The 22,264-nt window shown below is 44.0% G+C and overlaps 1 protein-coding gene across 2 annotated transcripts in view; it reads right to left on the bottom strand.

Moving 5' to 3' along the window:
• Positions 1 to 22,264, bottom strand: part of CYFIP1 (cytoplasmic FMR1 interacting protein 1) — a 167,343-nt gene that overhangs the window by 124,406 nt on the left and 20,673 nt on the right. For both annotated transcript variants that reach the window (XM_019524180.1, XM_019524179.1), the window contains exons 2-6: positions 5,042 to 5,163; positions 4,795 to 4,884; positions 2,630 to 2,707; positions 1,424 to 1,525; positions 838 to 1,019 (exon numbers count right to left, since the gene is read on the bottom strand). In XM_019524180.1, the coding sequence (XP_019379725.1) occupies positions 838 to 1,019; positions 1,424 to 1,525; positions 2,630 to 2,707; positions 4,795 to 4,884; positions 5,042 to 5,158 (569 nt within the window). In that variant the 5' untranslated portion in view covers positions 5,159 to 5,163. The remainder of the gene's footprint in view (positions 1 to 837; positions 1,020 to 1,423; positions 1,526 to 2,629; positions 2,708 to 4,794; positions 4,885 to 5,041; positions 5,164 to 22,264) is intronic.

Consider the following 22,264-nt stretch of genomic DNA (forward strand, 5'->3'; position numbering starts at 1 on the left):
CACCCCTCCCAGAGCTAGCACTCCAGTAAAGAAGCTGTTCCAGATGGACACCTGGAGTGCAGTGATACTATGCCAGGTTACACCAGCTGATAATGAAATCTTAAGGACACGTTGTGTTCCCTTGGAACACTGCTCTGGAGAAACAAATTATTCTGAAACCAAAGGAAAACTAAAAGGAGAATTCCTCATAGGACAACAGAAATTCAGCTAAGCAGAAGCAGCATGAATCAAACAGGCCATTTATTACCTTGATCATGATCATTATGAACCACCTGCCACTTTACTTTAAAGTTGTTGCAAGTGCTGTGTGTTTAAGGGAAAGACTCTCTGCCTCCTACATTTGCCATAACACACAACTTGCAAATGTAATATGCTGTAGTTTGAGTCTGTTTTGGGTTTGTCGCCAATGTTCTAGCCTTCTCCCCTCCTGCTCTGTCTACAGTAGCTGGGGACAGCAAAGCCAAACAGCCTTACAGGCTACTGAATTAATGGTGACTGACAAAGAGATCAAGGTTGCATGTTAAAAATGGGAGTATCATACTTGGGCAGAAGGACAAAAAAGTCTTTCATACTAAAAAGAAAAGATTTATGAAAAAATGAACGCATAAGAGACAGACAGGCAGTTTGCATGCCTGGAGAACAAAGCTGTTTTGGTAGAACAAGCATAAATAAAATGGTTTTGCTCACAAAGATATAACTTCAAGCAGGTCACCCTTTTGTTTCAGTGTTATCGTACCTATACTTAAAAATAAGACAAGTTCATTACATAAAGAGCCACTACTGCCATCTAGTGTGGGTTCAGTGTTAAAGTAAGAGTTTGCTGTCATTGCATCTCACCGCTTGTAGGCAGAGTGGTCGTTCTTCACACTGCATTTCATATTTTTCAGTTCATCCAGTACTGCAAACATGTTGATGAATTTGCCCAGTGTGATGAGATATGCTTCGGACACAAAGTCTTTCCTCCTCTCTGCATGACATAAACGTCTCACCTCTCCACAGAACCGTTCAATTGCATTTCTCTAGCAGAAGGAATGAAGGGAAAATTCCAACTTTCAGTGAAGCAGCAGCTTCAGGAGGAAATTTCACTGCGTTATCTAAATGTTGTCATCTTTTCCTTCTCCTCCTTCCATATAAGGCCCTTTAAAATGCCCTGTATGGAGAGTGCGGGCACCTAATTCGTGGTATACATTGCATCCCAGAGGCAGGTGCCTAAAAGTGGCAATGCTCAAATAAGTCCCTGTCAATTTAGCTGAAAGTTTTTATGTGAAACATAGGGACAACTCACCCCTCTTTGTAAGTCACATAACTTATTTCTATTATTTACTTACAGGAATACAATCTGAGCCAAGCCACATAAAATAGAGCACACAATAAGATCAAATATTTTCTTCTCTTAATAATCATGGTTTCAACTTTCTTTTACCTGAAAGTACATAAAATTCATCAGTTTTGTGACCTCCGGCTCCAGAACTTCCACGGTTTTCTCATATATTTCTACTCTGTTAGGCTGTTCATTGCATTTGACCTAAAGACAATCAAGTAAATGATTACTGAACAGTCCCTCCAAGCTGAAACTCCAGCAAAAACTCAGATCCAGAATGACACATCTAACTAAGAAAATGTATGTATGGTAATGCTATTTATCCATATTTAAATCCAAATTGTTGTTTTTAGTATCTCAGTCCTGTTTTTAAGGGAATACTATTTTCCAAATATAAACGTGCCGAGAAGAAATCCAACTGTATTTTTACATGGCCTCAATCATTGTAGGCTCTGGGCGCCTCACCTATAGTAACCAATTTAACCCCCGACCATCTCTGTGAAATAGTATTTTCTTCATTTTACAAGCTGGGGAATCAAAGCACAGAGATTCAGCAACTTCCCAGTCACAGGAGAAAGAGAAAAACTGAAAACTGAACCCCTATAATCCATATGATAATCTGATGGTTTCACAAGTATTACACTTGTGTCAGCATACAATATTTTTTGTTAGAAATTCTGTAAATCAAAAACTATTAAAAGAATCACTATTTTGTTGCTTTTCCAGTTCCTCTCAACTCTTAAAAGTTCACATTTTAAAAGCCACTCAAGTCATAACTATGGACTCATGGTATCTATGGGTATTTTTTTTAATTAAATATAAACACGTATCTATAAAATACAGGGAGCCTCGAATACCTAGAAAAAAAAATCACCAACTACACCTTCCTTATTTTATGTTTTTTGCTCAGAACTTTTTAAGTCTATCCTTAACATTATCATGTTACTAGTCACATAGTTTGAAATCAAACTATAGATGCTGCTTTCCATTATCTTCTTTTATTTGATATTAAATGAAATAGAAGGCCTTGATCTCAAATAAACTATTATCCTTCCAGAGCATGTTGCTTTTGTGCTATTCCCAAAGTTGGCAGAGAGAATAATGCACAGCAAAAAGAAATGCTTCCCAGGTTCCCTCACCAAAGCACAGAAGAGAAGGTGTCATTGTTATGCCACCTTTGTGGGCTCAGGAATAAGGACTCATTCAAGTTCTTTGCTAAAGCTGCTGACCCATACAGTCACAGGGGAGAGACGAAGGTCCAAGTCAGGCAGGGTGACACTTGAATTTTTTTTTTTTTTTTTTTTTTACCTGAGGAATGGCTCTTGAGCAACTCCTCCATGTATACAGCATGACAGCATACTCTTGGCCCTCTTCCAGCATTTCATTCTACAGTAAAGAAAAACATTCAACATGTGAGGAGCCACAGCACAGAAGAGATTAACTCTTCATTAAATCCATATCCTGGACAAAACCAACCTATTTTTCTTACTAGAATATATGCGTACTAAGTCACACCCAATGCATTTTAGCAGCACATTAAAATTGCCAGTCCTTACTGAAGCATATAGTGCAAGCAGGTTTCTATTTAAAAGCCCAACTCAACTCGATTCATAATTTACCAAAAAAAATTACTTCAGCTGTTCAAACCAACCTCTAAAAATTCTTCTATTCTTAATCATCTCTCTCAACAGTACCCTACTACATGTGAATTGAGATCCACAGAATCATCTTCACTATTTCTAATGGGTGGAATACTTTCGCCATTTTAATGCAATGAGTATGTTACTATAATATGGTCAGCAAACTTGGCTCATGACAAAGCCAGACATGAAATCCAAACAAATCATGTTTTAATTGCATTCAAGACACTAAAATCACCAAAACAGAACTGGGAAACAACAAGGATCTTTACATTTATATACAGGAAAATGGAAAAGTGTTAAAAAGCGGTGTAGTAAAATCTTCCGGGATAGGAAAGCAATCCTGCTTTCACAAGAAAGGAGAAACGATTGGCCACAATCAAATAACCAGGTCCAGATTCGTGAGCATGAAGAGAGTTTCAGAAGTATGTTGTTGTAAGCCCACATGACGCCTACAAACTAGCAAAGTTCTCACTGATTTACAGAGCGGCCCGCTGTTTGTAAGTGATATTAGCAGTCACACTGGGCATTCTCGCATCTTCCAGGAGGTAAGAAAGAGGTCCATATTTGTCACGTTCTGAAATGGTCCATCGAGGAGCACTTTTTCCAGAGCGGGTTGAACCCAGGAAGTACTTCTGCACAGCCAATAAGCAAGTGACTGAATAGGATATGAATTTCATCTCAGAATTCTTCACAGTGCATGCAGTGCGTCTCAGGATAAACAACTGAAAAACCTTTATCTCAAAGCCGAAGTGGCTTGGGAGATTTCAGAAGTGTCTTCAGAAAATTCTGGGAGATCTTTATAAATTGCTAAAGTTCAGGTTGGCCATGGTTTGATTGCATTTACAAGCTTTGGGAGTATGTGTATCTACAGATGTTTGTGGGGAGAAGGAGGATGGGCACGCTCTCATGGGCAATCATTAAATGGGTCTTGACTTTAATATTCCAGTTAGAATCATTATCATGGCATTAAGTTGCTCATCCAGAGATCTGGCACAGGTACCACCTGCTGAGATGAAGCACAATATTTAGCAGTGGACCTGTATCGGTGCTAGAGCCCCTTTTCAAAGCACGTACATAATCAAGACACTATGTCAGGTCTACAAAATTCTCACATTAGGCTAGTGCTTGCTTTTATTTTTTTTAACACAGCCCCTTTCTAGATGAGCTTCTAAAGTCAAACTTTTATCCAGATACTTCAGATAACGATCATTTGAAAGCAGCTGATTACAAGAGGTGAAACTAAGTGGTTTCTCAGTGACTTTGCTGTGTAGATGCAAGAATGAGGAGGATCTTCCAGTACCAAGCTTATTCCACTGTTACCTTAGAGTCAGTGAAGACGGTGCTGAGTTCTTTGCTCTGTACTGCAGGAGTGGTGTCATCAGCATAGGAGAACTTAAAAAACCTGTGTCAAGCAAGTCACTAATACAGATGTTGAAAAATGAAGGAGCTGATATATGTCTTTCCCTAACAGCCCCTCACCTGAACCAAAATAATAGAGTGGAATGGGAACTTTCTGGCACACCAGGTAAACTTTCTCCCATTAGTCATAATAACATGGCTGTTGATAATACAAGGTGATGTCAGAAAGCTGAAGAATTGTTTAACAAAAAGCTAAAGGACAGAGACTTCCAAGCAACTAACTCAGTAAAGAGACCATTTTTGATGGATAAGAAAAACAGTGAGCTAACCAAATGCTTCTTGCGAGATATCATTCCTGAAGGTGGTGCCTCTTTGAAGTGTTTGTTGGGGGGGGGGGGGTTTGCTACTCCAGTTTTCTTCCTGAATTTATATCTATCATACCATAAGAAAACTGGTCAAAGACGTACTTACCATGCTAGAATGGACACAAGCTTGTTCAATATATCTTGCAATGCCTGTAACAAATGCATTTCTATCTTCAAAATTAGTGTTGAAGTTTGGCTGTATGAAGAGGGGAAAAAAGACACACATCAAGAAAGAAAAAATCCAAATGCCAGTTCTTACAGAAAAAAAAGTTACCTGTGCTTGCTTTTCCAAAAGGCAATGGAGAATGGCAATATTTGCCAAAAGGCAAATATCAGAATGGATATTCTTGTACCTGGTAAAGCAGAGATGATGGAGGGGGTTCTATGCACGGTTGCTGATCCGGTAATGGTAATTCTTCCAAGAGATCCACATTGGACAAAGCATCCTCCAAAGTAACTTGAGCAGCCATTTTGCCTGTAGGGGTACAAAAAAATTATTAAAAAAAATGAGTGATGATAGCAACAGAGATTATTTATTTCTGATTTGGGAAATACGTAACTTCACTCTTACAAAGACATTTTAGGTGAAGATCATCCTCAAAAGGAAACTAACAAACTGAAAGCTAAGAGTAATAAGAGTAAAAAATAAATTCCAGGTTCTGCACATCCTATGTTTTTCTACCAAATGTTGCAGTTTTAGAAATATCTCCCATCCCTGCGCTGCTGAGAGAGAGACCCATAAAAGAATGAGGCAGCCTGACTGCTCACCCAAGGATGTAAAAATAGAACAGGATAAAAAAGAAAAGTTATATCAAACCAAGCAAGCTAAGAATTCAGCTTACTTATAGTCTCTTTCAATTATAGTAATCTTGGAAGAGTCTTGTAACACAACCAAGTATAGTTTTCAGACAGAAGTGTAAATTTTAAAATGATGCCTCTAAAGCTTTTTCCATAATATCCCACAGCTGCTACCACCAGCTCAACAAGTTTGGGACAAGACAACAGTACTTTAAGCACAAGAATTGGTTCTGAACAAAATTAACAACATAAAGGCGCTGGTGACCTCCTAGACCAGAAGAAGCCAACCTGTGGCAGGAGTGTCATAGGTAGCCCCTTTGTGTGGCATGTGACCAGTCAGGAAGGGGACAGACAGCACAGCAGCAGATGGGGCAGGAGGCAGAAGACAGAGCAGATGATCAGGCAGGGAATATAGGGCAGGAAGCAGGAAACAGAACAGATCAGGCAGGGAGTGGAGCAGAAGAGAGAAAGCAGAGCAGCAGATCAAGTATAGTAAAGGGATCTGGGAGGGTGTGGAGCTCGTATGTGGCATGCCAGCCAAAAAGATCAGCCCCTACTGGGGCAAACAACTTAACTGGACATAAACTAGGGCCCTGGCTAATGTTACATTTATGGTGCACTCAGCATGTTAACTGCAGCATGCCACAAGTTCAGACAGCGCGCAATGCAATAAAATAGCAAACCAGCTGCAAAGATATTCCACATTTAATGGATTTTATGGCTGGTTTGTATTACAATTTAAGTAGAACGTATGGCGTGTGTCCTGCTGACCATCACGATGGGGCACATGGCAGCTCTGGGACCTGGAGCTGCTCCCCACTCAGTGGGCAGAGGTGAACCTAGTTCCTGGACCTGGGACTTGAGGCTGCCCCCTGCTCATTGAAAGGTACACTGGTAACTGCAACTGAATAAAGTCTAACTCAGGGCAGGGCAAAATATGGCCTGTGGGCCAAACCCTGTCCACTAGGCAATGTCATTGCACCTGCAGGCACCCATCACCTAACTGTACCTCACCCAGCCCATGTGCCTCACTCCCACCCTCGCGGATGGAAAGGCCCAGGCCAGGCAGCGTGCAGCTGCCGGGTGGGACTGCTGCTGCTGCAGCCACTGGGGGACCTGTTTGGCTTCCCCAGCATCCCTCTCACTCCAGGTACCAGGTAGGGAAGTAGCAGGGATGAGAGGAGCTGCAGTTGGGCGGAAGCATACAGCATGGAGCTGGGGCTGGTGGCAGCGTGGAGCGCATGCCCAGGAGGGTGGCAGCAGCATAGAGCTTGGGTGGGCAGGGTGTGGGTGCGAGGAAGGATAGGGGCATGTAGGGACTGCCACACACTTCCTCCATCCCCCCACAACCTCCCGCCAAGGTGCACAGCCCCCACCACGGGCAACTGGTTGGATCTTTTTGTGTGTGATAGCCAATTTGCACTTTTAGCTGGTTTTAAGGTAATTTTGCAATTAAACAGTTAATTGTGCAATACCTGTAATGTTAGCATCTCAAAACATGTTTTCTAAATCTCTACAGAAAATGTATTGCCTTAGTCTGCACAAGAAGTGAAATTATTTCCAATATCTGTAAGGGAAGCCATTATTTGGGGCGGGGGGGGTGTGGAATTTAGCAATAGTTTCGTTTCCTAAAGCAGATAACAATGGAATGCATCTCTGAGCCAAGAGAAGGCAGGCTCAATGCATATGATCTCAGCACAGTAAAACACTAAGGGGAAAAATCACCCTGATGCCCAGATATCCCATTTTAAGCAGAACTGTGCACTTTCTGGTCCTAATGGTCTAAAAATCTCACAAAGACCAGTCTTCTTCATTTCTGCTTCCTAACAATTTAAGCAGCTCATTTTTCTGAAATATTCAAAGTCCAAGCAAGAGGAAAACTCTACCCTTTCATATTTCCATATATGTAATAGTACACTTTTAAAGAACTCCAAGTAGGTGACTATGCTAAGGAAAAAAAAACACTCTCCTTTGCACTGAGTTTTGCAGGTGAAGTGCAGGAAGACATGTTTTCCAATCCTATTTTGTCCAAAACTGCAATGGTAGGTAGTGCTCAATTCTATTAGTTGTAACAGGCTGCTAAAATCTCAGAAGTTGCACTCTTCTGGTGATAGTGATAGCTTCATTTGATAGGTGTGCAAAATAGGATGCAAATGTAATGTTCTGCTGATCCAGATGCCCTCTTGGATTACAAAACGACCTCAAATTATCATTTCTGTCACTGCTCTCGTGTCTCTAGCTTAATTCTCAACACAAGACCAAAATGTGGAAAAGGAACAGACTTATTCCTATTTGGTTTTGATAAATTTGCAGATTTTGTAAAGAAATACACAAAAAGGAAGGGCCCAGGAAGACAAAATGATTCGTCTTCCTTTTCCATTAACTACCAACAAACTGAGCATCAACATTTGACTAAAGACATGGAAAAAGCCGATAAAGCTCACCGACACAATCTGACCTAGTCAGGAAGTTATTGTAAATCACGTTACAGCAGGGTTTGCTCTTCCTACCCAGACACAGGCCAAAAACATTTTTCAAAAAGCATAAACTTGTAATAAGAGCTTACCATGGCTTATGTGAAAGTTTTCAGTGTCTAGGAAGAAAATCTGATCCAACTAAAAGAAAGACAGGAAGTCCAAGCAAGGAATAGCTGTGGCTTCTGTTATTTATAAATACGCGCTTCATTTTTTCATCAGTATTCGTTTCCCTCTTCCGCTGGCACAGGATGGGAGGTTATTTTACACTGAAGGAAAGGGCTATCAAACCATTGCCTACCCCTATAACTTGACAATAATTATTTACTCCAGTGTAGCCCTCTCAGTATTTGCTGCTATGTCCAGAACCACATGACCTTTGTGTTCCAACTAAAATAATTAACAGTAAAATAATAAAGTAAAAAGGAAACTTACAATTTTTTTTTTCTAACTGAGATCATGTCTAAAACAGTCTGGCAGTGCTTGCAAAAAGCACCCTACCCAGCTGATCCATTGGGGAAGAGTAAAGTGAGTTCAGACAGCTCACAGGAATGGATGACTCATTACCCATTTGGATAATGAAAAGGAAGAGGGCATGGACTCCTAGGAACGTGGAAGCTCTGACAGCAAGTGGAAGTCTTCACCCCTACCTGCAGTGGTTTTCCTGAAATAAAGACACAGAGCCCTAGCAACAGAGGAGGAGCTCATTCTGTTGGTGGAAGAGGCCAGGCCAGGTATCCCCAAGGTTGGGAGAATCAATCCACCAAAAGGAAGCCATGGGTGGCAGTAGTTAGAGATGCCCTTCTGTGGAGGCATCCATCTGCCAGCCTGACCTGTTGTCTCCGGAGATCTGCGGCTTGCACAGAGCTGAGAAGTCAAAGAAAGATTACCAAGATTCATCAAGTCCTCTGACTACCCAATGCTGTTCATCTATGTGGACACCAATGACACTGCCAGGAGTGACCCTGAGCAGATCAAGAGACTACAAAGCTCTGGGTGCAAGGGTTAAGGGCCCAGGGGCCCAGGTGGTGTTCTCTTCAATCCTTCCGGTCAAAGAGAAGGGCCCAGGTAGAAGTGGACGCATCCTGGAGATCAATCCATGGCTGTGCAGATAGTGACTAGCAGAGCTTTGGCTGAAACTGGTTTGAGATAAACCTGGTTGAATGTAGTATCAGATTTAACTAATTTGGGTCAAACTAGTGTATGCAATGTCTGTTAGACCCCTTGCTGGTTCAAGTTAAATTAGGGACCCCAGCATCTGAGCGTGCTCTCTGGGCTGAGCAGGGCTCTCTGTTCCACAGCAGAACTGGTCCCTTCCCCCTCAGCTCCCTGGCTGGAGCTCTGCAGCCTCAGAAGGGTCTGCCTGGCTTCCCACTGCCCTACCCAACCTCACTGCTCAAGCAGGAATCCCACCCCCCCTCCCATCTCCCACAGCACGAACTCCAGCCCCAAAGACCCTAGGCATGTGGTATGCTAGCTAATGCCAAGAAGTGTCTGTGTGTGCATGTCTCCAATTTCACTGGGACAGGCAGACAGAACAGTGACTGCTTAGGGCTTTTTGGAGCTAAGTCAACAGGTCAGCTAGTAAGCGGTTTAAGAAGAGTTTGAATTAATGGAGGGAGGCTACTGTTTTGCTAATGAGGTGATAAACATTGGTATCAGCTCTCTGCTGGCTTGCTTGCTTGCCTGTCAGTCTGCGGCAAACAGCAGGGAAGGAGATTGAAAAGGTCTGGATCATCAATAGATGCGTGCACTACACACCCCACCCTTTGCTCTGAGAGTGCAGCCTGGGGCTGGCAACACTCCTGCCCCTTGAGCAGCAAGCAGGGAAAAGCCTGGGATGGTGCCGACAGACCTCCCTAATCAGAGGTCCTGCCAGGGCCTGGCCATGCCCACCCTCAGCTCACCTCTCTGGAAGGGAAAGGAGGGTTGGCTCTATCACCCCTCCTCCCCCGGCTTCTAGCCTGAGCTATTGCAGGCATGAGCCTGAATTTCCTCAGTCCAGAGAGAATATCTGTCCAGTTACAAACTGGTTCAGCCTAGCTAGACCAACCTGCAAGAGATCGAATCAATTCAGACTCAGGCTTTTTGAATGTGTGTTCCTAGCCTAGGAGTCTTTGCATTCTCCAAACTATGATGCGATTGGAATAAGAGATTTGGTGGGATAGCTCACGTGACTGGAGTAGTCATGGGTAGATATGAACTGTTCAGGAAGGACAGGCAGGGGAGAAGAGGAGGACTTGCTCTTTACGTAAAAGAGTTGTACGATTGCTCAGAGCTCCAGTATGAAACTGGAGATAGGCCTGATGAAATACAGTGCTTTTAAAAAAAAATGGGAGGAGGATCCAGGGTACTATAGACTGGTCAACCTCACCTCAGTCCCTGGAAAAAATATTGGAGCAGGTCCTCAAAGAATCCATTTCTAAGCACCTGGAGAAGGGAACAGTTGGCATAGATTCAGTGAGGGCAAGTCATGCCTGACCAACACGATTGCCTTCTATGACAAGATAACTGGCTCTGTGAATGCTGGGACAGCAGTGGTACAGGGATATATTTGGTAGCCATGCTGGTCCAAGACAAAAAGAAATGCAAAACTCCACAACTCTTGGTTCCGAGATGAAACCTTTTATTAGGCCAACTAAGAAGTCACAAAAAAGAAAAAAACCTTATTCTGCAAGCTTTCAGGCACACAAGCCCTTCCTCAGGCTCTGGGAAAATTAAAGATGACAAAAATGTGATATACCTTAAAGCAAGGCTTTTGATACCATCTCCCACAACATTCTTGCAAGCAAGATAAGGAAGTACAGGTTGGATGAATGGACTCTTAGGTGGACAGAAAACTGGCTGGATCATCAGCTCAAAGGGTAGTAGTCAAGGGCTCAATGTCTAGCTGGCAAACAGTATCGAGTGGGGTGCCCCCGGAGTTGGTCCTGGGGCCAGTGTTGATGAAGACATTGAACAAAAATCTGGAAGATGGGATGGAGTGCATCCTGAGCAAATTTGAGGATGACGCAAACCTGGGTGGAAAAGCAGATACGCTGGAAGGTAGAGCTAGGATTCAGAGAGACCGTACCAAATTAGGGGATTGGACAAAAAGAAACTTCATGAGGTTCAATAAGGACAAGTGCAAGTCCTGCACTTCGGATGGAATCATCCCATTCACCAGTACAGGGTGGGGACTGACTGGCTAAGCAGGATAGAAGGATCTGGGGGTTACAGTGGATAATAAGGCAAATATGAGCCAACAGTTTGCCCTTTTTTCAAAGAAGGTTAACAGCATACTGGGTTGTATTAGTAGAAGCACTGCCAGCAGATCAATGGAAGCAATTATTCCCCTCTATCCAGCGCTGGTGAGGCCACATCTGGAATATTACATCTAGTTTTGGGTCCCCAATACAGAAAGGATGTGGACAAATTGGAGAGAGTCCAGTGGAGGGCAACAAAAATGGTTAGGAGGCTGAGGCGCATAACTTTTGAGGAACTGGGTTTATTTAATCTGGAGAAGAGAAGACTGAGAAGGGATTTAACAGCAGCCTTCAAGTCCCTGAAGGGTGGTTCCAAAGAGGATGGATCTAGACTGTTCTCAGTGGTGACACATGACAGAACGAGGAGAAATGTTCACAAGTTGCAGGAAGGAAAGTTTAGGTTAGATATTAGGAAAAGCTTGTTCACTAAGAGGGCAGTAAAGCACTTGGAACAGATTACTTAGAGAGCTTGTGGAGTCTCCATCCTTGGAGATTAAGATAAAAGCCTTGGCTGGGATGATGAGTTGGGGGTGGTCCTGCTTTGAGCAGAGGGTTATGCCTCCTGAGGTCTGTTCTAACCCTAGTTTTCTATGATTCTACGATACAAAGGAGATAGGAGAGATTCTCCACTAACAGAGAATCTATGCTGGGACAACTCAGACCACAATGCAGAAATCCTAAAACAACAATGGAAGGTTGCTTATACTGAACTATTAGTTTTTTTTTATTAATAAAACCAACTGAAGAGGAGGTGTGGGTTATCATACAATACATTCTGGAAAGGCAGTCCAGATGGGCTAACTAATGATTTGGGAGGGGTTGCATTTTTGTTGGGATTTTTTTCTTCTGTAAGAAAAATTTAATTTCCTCAGTGCATGTTTTTCTTAAATTTAGAAATACCAAACATTCCTCATTTTGTTGCAAGGCTTCTTGGGAGGCTCAGAACATGTTTATACCACGTAGTCTTGTATCTTCATTACCAAGTGGCAGTTGAAACTTTAATGGATTTCCTATTAGCCAAAATGCTAATCTTTGAGATTATTAACAGAATAGACTGATCAAGAACTTGCCGGCTCATGTTAGCCCATACTGCAGACAGAAAGACAAGGACATTTCCCTACTTTGAAGGTCATTTAAGGCAAATCTATACAACACAAGCCCTCAGTATGCTGAGACATGCTGCACTGACTTTTGGCACACAAATATGTGAACTGATGGATACATAGCTATATGCCTGTGTCATGCTGTGCACAGCTGAGCCCTGGTGATAGTAGTCTACATGCATGCCCCTCGCAATGCAGCGATACAGTTCCTGGTTTGGGAGCTGGGGTGCAGAGCTTAAGTAACAGGTCTCATGCACGTATACATCTAACTTCACTTGCACTGCGATGAGAAACAGGGCAGATGTGCACATACATCAGAATTGTTTTTTGTGTCTCAGCCGATTGAAACTATAGGCCAGTTAGTCTTACCTCGATCCTAGGCAAGCTGTTTGAGAAAATTATTCTGGCACATATCCACAAGGGGCCAGCAGGGGAGGTCATGCTTAGGGGCAACCAACACGGGTTCATTAGTGGCAGGTCCTGTCAGACCAACCTGGTTGCCTTCTATGATCAGATCACCAAATCATTAGATGCAGGGGTGGCAGTGGACATAGTCTTTCTAGACTTTCGGAAGGCCTTCGACACTGTCTCTCACCCCGTTCTCATTAAGAAACTGGGGGACTGTGGTGTCGACACCCACACAGTCAATTGGGTCGCCAACTGGCTGGAGGGCCGCACCCAGAGAGTGGTGGTGGATGGGTCATTTTTGACCTGGAGGGATGTGGGCAGTGGGGTCCCCCAGGGCTCGGTCCTCGGGCCCGCACTGTTCAACATCTTCATCAGTGACTTGGACGAGGGGGTAAAAAGCACCCTGTTCAAATTTGCAGATGACACTAAGATGTGGGGGGATGTGGGCACAATAGAGGGGAGGAATAGGCTCCAATCGGACCTAGACAGGCTACAGGGCTGGACGGATGAGAATAGGATGGGATTCAACACCGACACGTGCAAAGTGATGCACCTGGGGAGGAACAACCGGCACCATACCTACAGGTTAGGGAACTCCCCTCTTGTCAGCACGGAGGCGGAAAAGGATCTTGGAGTCATCATTGACTCCAAGATGAACATGGGCCGGCAGTGTGGGGATGCAGTCAGGAAGGCCAACCGCACCTTGTCATGCATCCACAGATGCATCTCAAGCAGGTCCAAGGAGGTGATACTCCCCCTCTATGCAGCACTGGTCAGGCCACAGCTGGAGTACTGCGTCCAGTTCTGGGCGCCGCACTTCAAGAGGGATGTGGACAACATGGAGAGGGTCCAGAGGAGGGCCACTCGCATGATCAGGGGGCAGCAGGGCAGGCCCTACGAGGAGAGGCTACGGGACCTGAACCTGTTCAGCCTCCACAAGAGAAGGCTGATGGGGGATCTAGTGGCCTGTTACAAACTAGTCAGGGGGGATCAGCAGGCACTGGGGAAGTCCCTGTTCCCCCGAGCACCACCAGGAGTGACCAGGAATAACAGTCACAAGCTGGCAGAGGGTAGATTTAGGTTAGATATCAGGAGGCGCTACTTCACGGTCAGGGCGGCTAGGATCTGGAACCAACTCCCAAGAGAAGTGGTGCTGGCTCCTACCCTGGGGGTCTTTAAGAGGAGTTTAGATGAACACCTTGCTGAGGTCATTTGACCCCAGTACTCTTTCCTGCCATGGCAGGGGGGCGGACTAGATGATCTACTCAGGTCCCTTCCGACCCTAGAAACTATGAAACTATGAAGGTTCAGTTATATATTTTTGTCAGTGTGTGCATAAGCACACAAACACCCACACGCCCCCGCTTGCAACACAGCTCTGATATTTAAATGGGGGGAGGGGGCTTATTGTCTCAAATATGAAGTCTGTTCCCTTCCATTCTAGCTCCAAAAGAAGGGTTCAATTAGAGAAAATTAAGGGGCCCCATAACATGCTCTGCCCTCCACATTTCCAAAGCTTGGAGGAAGCAGCAGGGGGCCTGCAGAGACCCTTCTGATATAGCAGAGCCTTCAACCAGTTGATATATGGGAAAGGGAATGCAAAAAAGAAGAATCTATGGGCAGGGAACAAGAAGAGAGGACAAGACAGAGGGAAGGAAAAAAAACCAGGGAACTGTAGAGTAGAAGGGAAGAGACACTACACCTTTGTATATAGCATTCATGGGAGTAGTACAGCCATACTGTTCAGATCTCATACCCACACTAAGGAAAAACAGTTCACAACCTGCAGGGAGTTCAGAGATGAGCTACGAGAACAATATGGTATTCAGAAGAAGTCCTATGAGAAGCTCATGGAAGTCGGTCTCTAAGCTTATCAAAGATAAGATCACAAAGTGATTTGATCATAGTCTCTTATGGTGAAGTTGCATATTGCACTTAACATTCCACAAATTTAGTATGGTCTAAGTGGTGTTAAAGTTGGATTGTGCCTTGAGCAGTCACAGGTTGAGTGAATACTGTTTCTTGCCTGCACAGCTCTGATTTGCCACTAGAGGGCTGGCGAGTAAGGCCACGGCTAGGAGCCAGGACACCTGGGTTCTATCCTTGCTGTGTGTGTTGGGGAGGGGGAAGGAGAGAGGAAAGAACTGGATCTAGTGGAGGGATGCTGGAGGACTGCAAATTGCTCATTTTACCTCCATGGAGGAGACTGAAGTTACCCTAACACAAACTAAGTAACATGGCCTAGAGTTAACCCTCACCTGAAGTGGCATAACTCTGAGATGCTCAGAAGGCACTTGGCATGAGTTAACAAACTTTACCATTCAGGTGGTCACATTTTAAGTGCCCTTAGTATGGTTAAAGTATTATAAACTACAGGTGAAATTACACATTGTACAAAAAGTTGACAACACTACCAGGACTTTCAAATTCAGTAGCAAAGGCAACAAAAATCTAACAGCTGGGATTTGAAGTTGAAAGAGTACAGACTGAAAGTGACTCAACTTTTTAAAACACAACACAATGTTATCAAGAGTAGTACTAAAACCTCAAGACATTAAAAATACATAGGACAAGACAACCTTGGGAGGTCTAGGCAAGTTAGCCAGCCACTGATTCCAAATAAAGGCACAGGATATCTAAAATGAGATGCAGTAGTAAAAAATAAAAGGACTACGGCATAATGAACACCTATGAGCATAATTTCATGGAAGAAAAATAAACTTATTTGAAAAAAAATCTATCAGACTATATATATGGTTGATAACGATAACTGTACTAAATTGCTGGTCTTTTAAAAGGAATGCAACTCAGTCCTGCACGCCAACTGGATCATAAAAATTAACACTATATAAAAATCACTGCAGGCCATATAGAGCACCACATTTTTCTCATATACCATGTACCCCTAAATCAATGATATGCCTTGTTTTTGGAAGGCAGGAAGTAGGAAAATATAGAGCCATGGCTGACTTTTTTCACACTGAATAAGTCCTGCCTGGAACATGGAGGGTCCAAAAAGTATGGCATCCCATGGGAAATTCTGGGGGAGGCAGCAGGAACTTCCTGGTGTGGCAAGACAGCAACAAAGCTAGGCCCCATACTTCTGCAAGGGAAGTAGCAGGACTGTTAGCTCTTTACAGTAACTAGTTCTTTATATAAGTTCCTGTAAATAATATTGTTTCCATACTTTAAGTCTCATCAGCATGCTGCATGCAGCAACTCACTCACTCTAAGCCAGCTCAACTCAAAGTGCTCAGGCTGCGAGAGGATTCATACTGAACTCTACCCTTTCCGCTTTCAGGGTTGCAGAGAAGCAGCAGCCGTGAGTCAACAGTGTCTGTTTGCTTCTATGCCCCCATGCTTCTAGTTCAGTGAGAAAAAAAATCAACTTCTCTGCTGAAAATACACACCCTGCTTTGGGAAGGCTGATTTCAGCAGGAAGCGCATGTGTGTGGTATGCAAAACAAATATAGGAAATTAAAAGCTGATTAACTAACAGACCGGCAAAAGTGACTGTAAATGGAAAACAGGCATTCTTGCAAAAATAATCTGTTTTTGGCACGATTATTTGATATCTTTGTCAGCAATTTGAAAGAAAAAAAAGTTACTGCTAGTGTACAGATGGACAAAACAAGGGTTAAATGGTAAAGAGATGAGGACAAGTTAGTTATATAACCCAACCTAGAGACTATTGATAGTGTGATCTCATTTGAACAACATGCATTTTAACTTCCAGGAACAAACATCATAGGTCACTGCTCAAAAGACAGGGAATTATAATCTGGAACACAATGGGACTGGAAATGACTTAAGGGTATAGCAGACTGACAGCTGAATGCATCTTTGGACTGTCTTTGGCTGTACAACCAAAGAAATCTCAAATAGGAACAAGGACCTGTGATGTGGAAAATATCCTTTATTGTGACAAAGCCAAATAAATTCATTTGAATAGCTGCATCCAAAAGAAGAGGCCTCTATCCAAGTGACTTGATCACAATCTATGAGGTACAGAGTAGAAGAGGGATTTCTCTCAACTGTATTCCCTATGCCTTCTTCTGCTGTATAAACAGACATCATCCAATGTCATCCTGCCACAGCTAATCCACTTAATTGGGCAAAACGTGTCTCCTGTTGTCCCACACTGGGCAGGGGGCTCGATCCTATGGGACAAAAGGCAATGTGTTCCCTGTTTACAGAGATGTGCCTTGGAGATTCTCTGGGGCACATCTTTCCTTTCTCGTGTCCTTGTGACAAGGTATTTAGCAGAATTTGCAGATTCGCTGGAATCTGACAGGGCTGTACCCCAAGTGCTTCTGCTATGGCCTCAAACTTGCAACCTCTGGGCTGGCAACCGTGCGCCTTAGTGCCCACATCACCCAGCCCCCAAGTATTTCTTTATAAGCAGCGAGCCCCAGTTTTACCCGCTTAGAGATGCACCTTGGAGACTGCCCGAAAGCAGTCTCATCTACAGATTGGTCTGGAGGTGCTCAGTCCTTGGGCCACAAGCCAGATCTGGCCCCCAGCACCATGTCACCAGGCCCACAGAGCTTCCCGCATGTCTGTGGGAAGCCCTGCAGGCTATGGTAATCCCAATATGTTCTTGGTCTTTGGACCATCAGTTTGGGCTTCATAAATTTAAGTTTGGGATGCCCAGGACAGCCATTTAAAAAGGACTGTCCCAGCAAAGACAGACATAGGTCCACCCTATCCGCGATGCCTGCATTTTTAAGAATACAGGACCTTCTGAAAAGTTGCAAGCTAGGACATTTTTCTCTTAAGCAATATTACCAGTGGTAGCATTGCAATGCCTGTTGCGATTTATTGGAACCCACTCTGTTCTCTACATCCATCCCTGCCTTGTAAAGTCATAGACCAGGCATCCAAACAGCAACAAGAAAATATTTTAACAATCATCTGGGCAGGTACAGGATGGATGTGCATTGGGTACATAGAAAGAACACTAGAAATGTCTCACGCTGAGACAGAGTCCAGTACTTCCATTGCTACTGCTGCATATTGTTTTTCACATAATCATTGCAAAGAAAAAAGGGAAATATTACCAGCAGTGGAAGGGGGAAGCAGGAAGTCTGCTTGCTGATTGTGAATAAGCAGACACAGGATGCAACCTCACATCATGGCAAGGAATGGCCAGGGGAGACCTCACAAGCACACTTTGAAAGCGTGCCTTATGTCAGACAGCGGGCTGCTTAATGTTAGTTTCTGCAGCATCAGGCTTGTGCCGGGCTCTTCCGCAAATTAACATATCTGAACTGGGTGAGCATATACTAAACTGGGCAGAGAAGTATATCTGCTTCTTAAGGAGTAAATAAGAGACAGTAAAAATCACGAAGCCAAAAATAAAAGGCAACTGAGCAGTATTAAAAAAAAAAAAGAAACTTGGTAAGAGTGTTAACTGCTGCTGCACAGATCACAGGCCAGTGCAACTATATTCTTAGCAATTTTGCTCATTTGCCCGACGGCACGAGAGAAAAGGATTCTGTGACATGACATTATCACAGACAGAGTAGCAGGCACCTACTCTGGACTCATTCAAGAAATGTTTGGATGTTTATCTTGCTGGGATCCTTTGACCCCAGCTGACTTCCTGCCCTTGGGGCAAGACTTGATGATCTTCGAGGTCCCTTCCAGCCCTAAGGTCTATGAATCTATGAAATTATGGTGCCATGAGGACATGGTGAGGTGACCACAGCCCCAAAACAAACTTATCCATTCAGAACAAAAACTGCAAGAGTAAATATTTTGACACATTTTCCCCCCCCTAATTCTTCTCAGCATCCACCTTACTACCTGAAGAACAGTGTTCTTGGTGCACTTAGGTGCATGGCTCTCAGATTTTCTGCTTTTCCTCTGCTACCCTATGCCCCCCAGGGTCAGATCTTAAGGAGATCAGAACATATCACCCCTTGTCTCATTATTCTTCCTGAAGGAAGTCAAGCTTGTCTGTGGATATAAGTGCTACTCAAGAATCTAGGCAAGGCCACTGATAACAGAAGACAGACTGAATTATTACCTTTTAAGGGGAGGACACATAAAATAACTTCCCAATATTTTCATACATAAGGGCAGGATACATAAAAGATGTGAAGTGCACCAAGGTGGTTCAACAACATCCAAGCATGGCAAGAAGAGCCCATTTCTAAACCCAGAGCTGCAAGGGGTATTGCAGTAGACCAGTCGTTTTCAATCATCATGGTGCCCTGTGACCAGTCGGGTCCCCCAAGGCTCTGTCCTTGAACCTATATCGTTCAACATCTTTATTACTGATGTGGACATTGGAGTCAGAAGCGGACTAGCCAAGTTTGCCGATGACACCAAACTCTGGGGAAAAGCATCCACACCAGAAGACAGGACGGCGATCCAGGCTGACCTGAACAGGCTCAGCAAATGGGTGGACAAGAACCTGATGGTGTTTCACACTGAAAAATGCAAGGTTCTCCACCTTGGGAGGCAAAACCTGCAGCATCCTTACAGGCTCAGCAGTGCTACGCTGGCTAGCACTGTGGAAGAAAAAGACTTGGGGGTCATCATTGACCACAAGATGAACATGAGCCTGCAATATGATGCTGCGGCTAGTAAAGCAACCAAAACACTGGCTTGCATCCATAGATGCTTCTCAAGCAAATCCCAGGATGTCCTTCTCCCCTTGTACTCTGCCTTGGTGAGGCCACAGCTGGAGTACTGCATCCAGTTTTGGGCTCCACAATTCAAAAAGGATGTGGAGAAGCTTGAGAGAGTCCAGAGAAGAGCCACGTGCATGATCAGAGGTCAGGAAACCAGACTGTACAACTAGAGGCTGAGAGCCATGGGGCTCTTTAGCCTGGAAAAGTGCAGGCTCAGGGGCGATCTGCTGGCCACCTATAAGTTTATCAGGGGTGACCACCAGTATCTGGGGGAATGTTTGTTCACCAGAGCGCCCCAAGGGATGACAAGGTCAAACGGTCATAAACTACTGCGAGACCGTTTCAGGCCGGACATAAGGAAGAATTTCTTTACTGTCCGAGCCCCCAAGGTCTGGAACAGCCTACCATCAGAGGTGGTTCAAGCACCTACATTGAACACCTTCAAAAGCAAACTGGAAGCTTACCTTGCTGGGATCCTATGACCCCAGCTGACTTCCTGCCCTTTGGGCGGGGGGCTGGACACGACCTTCTGAGGTCCCTTCCAGCCCTAACGCCTATGAAATCTATGAAACCAGCGGTTTGCAGACCCCAAGGGGTCCTTGGAGCATGTCTAGAGGGTCACTGAAATATGGCTGTAAAGATGGTGGCGCTAGCCAAAGGGGAAGCACCGCTAGTACTGCTGCTGCTTCAGCACCTCCCTCCCCGTACCCAGGGGCCACTCGAGCGCCAGCAAGAGGCAGCCAAGCACCAGCAGGCAGAGCACGGTGGGGCATGTGTGTGTGGATGGAGTTTCCATTGGGAAAACTCGGCAGTCTTGCAGCACTTATAGAAAGCTTTTATATGAAACATTAAGAACGGCACATATTTTCAGTGAAAGGTTAGGTCCTACAAAACTGATGGGAGGCCAGCAAAAATCTGTATGGTATATATAGCTCCGTCTCTGCCTGAACTTTTCATCTTCACAGTACATCAGGGGGTCAGACTTGATGATATGCTTAGGTCCCTTCCAACCCTACCAACTATGAAACATCTAATACATGTGAATGCCTGAGGGCTTGACGTGGTAATCTGGGGGGATCCCTGGGTGAATGGTTGCCTGTGTATGCGGGGAACAGTACCTGATGGCTTTCATCAAGAAGCTTCAATACGGGGTTTCTCAAGTAAAAGAAAACAACTTTGAGACCTTTGAAACCCTTGACTGCTTTTTGGTTGAAAACAAGTTGACGCCAAACAGTGATGCAAAAAGCAAAATTGAGGAATATTTGCTAGTGCTCAAATCTCAGTTTCACTAGTACTTTCCTGAAATGGGCAATGAGAATGAGTGGATACATAACTCCTTTGTAGCAGACTGCAACAACTCTAGGTCCTGTCTAACAGCTAAAAAAGAAGAGCAATTACTCACTGTTATCCTGCGCTGTGGGACTGAAACTTGAATTCAGGTAGGAACCTCTTGCCTTATTCTGGTTGAAATTTAAAAAAAAAAAAAAAGGAATATCCTGATCTGACAGATGAGGCCATTAAAGCCGTGATGCCATTCACCACCATGTACTTATGTGAAAGTAGGTTTTTGGCCTTAGTATCAATAAAATCCTGACACAAAATAGATGTCCAAGGAGATCTAAGATTGAAACTGTCACCTATCCTACCAAACTTTCACATGCTTTCATTGCCCGTTTCAGGAAAGAATGACGACAAAATAGTGAGTTCACAAAGTTGTATTACTGTAATGGTTGATATTATTTTTATTTTTAACACTATGGTTTATAGGTAATTGTCTACTTATATTCGCTATACACACAATAGATTTCCAAAGGGCTCCACAACTCCATTCAAAATTTTGTAGAGGTCTGCAAATAAAAAAAAGTTGAAAACCACTGTGGTAGACCAGTAATTTTCAACCTGTGGTCTGTGGACCCCTGGAGGTCCATAGACTATGTCTAAGGGGTCCGCAAAAAAGTATTATGATCAATCAAAAGTCTGTGGATACCTACACTTATGATTCAAAGGGGTCCGCTGCACCTCCATTTGAAATTTTTAAGGAGTCCACGAACGAAAAATGTTGAAAACCACTGCGGCAGACTGTCAGGTATTCCACAGTAGTAAGTACAGTAACCCTAGATGAAGAATCACTCAATTTATGACAAGGGTGGCAATTTGCATGAGTATTGCTCATGAACTGACAGCAACAGCTCATGTACAGCCTGGCTCTTGACAGCAATAGTGCCACTAGAACTGGTTGGAGGAGACACACAGCAGCCCTTCCTAGAAACATACAGATGGAGAGCAGGCACTCCCAGCTGGAAAATGCTGCGATTCTTAGAGGACAAAAGGAATTTCTGTGCCAAGGTCAGTCTGAAATGTCACAAGTGGAAAAGGGTAGCAACTGTTGCATAGGCCACCCTGGCACCAATGAGAAAGTCTCTCCCTTGAATCTCCTGAATTCTAGCACAGGATGGAAGTCACTTGTTTTGCAAGTAGTCTTTCAGACTGGATTTTTTTTTTTAAAAATGTTTGCATGACTTATTTACAACATTCATAAAAATCCATTAATTGCTTACTCTATGCGATTACTTGCAAGAATTATTTTATAGTTTCATAGATGTTGAGGGCTGGAAAGGATCTTACAGATCATCAGGCCCAGCCCCCCTGCACTTGGCATGAAAGACTGCTGGAGCCAAATGACCCCAAAGTGGGTGTCAAGACGCCTTCTGAAGATTGCCAGGATGGATGACTTTACCACCTCTGGGGGAAGCCTATTCCAAACCCTTGGCACTCGACTTGTAAAGAAGTTTTTCCTCATGTCCAGTCTGAAACAATCTTCAATCCGTTTGTGCCCACTGTTTCTTGTCCCCCCCTGGGGCGCCTTGGTGAACAGATGCTCCCCAGGCCCTGATGTACACTTATAGG

The sequence above is a fragment of the Gavialis gangeticus genome, unplaced genomic scaffold (genome assembly GCF_001723915.1).
Source record: "Gavialis gangeticus isolate Ggan-Ray unplaced genomic scaffold, GavGan_comp1, whole genome shotgun sequence".
In the NCBI taxonomy this organism is placed as follows: domain Eukaryota; kingdom Metazoa; phylum Chordata; order Crocodylia; family Gavialidae; genus Gavialis; species Gavialis gangeticus.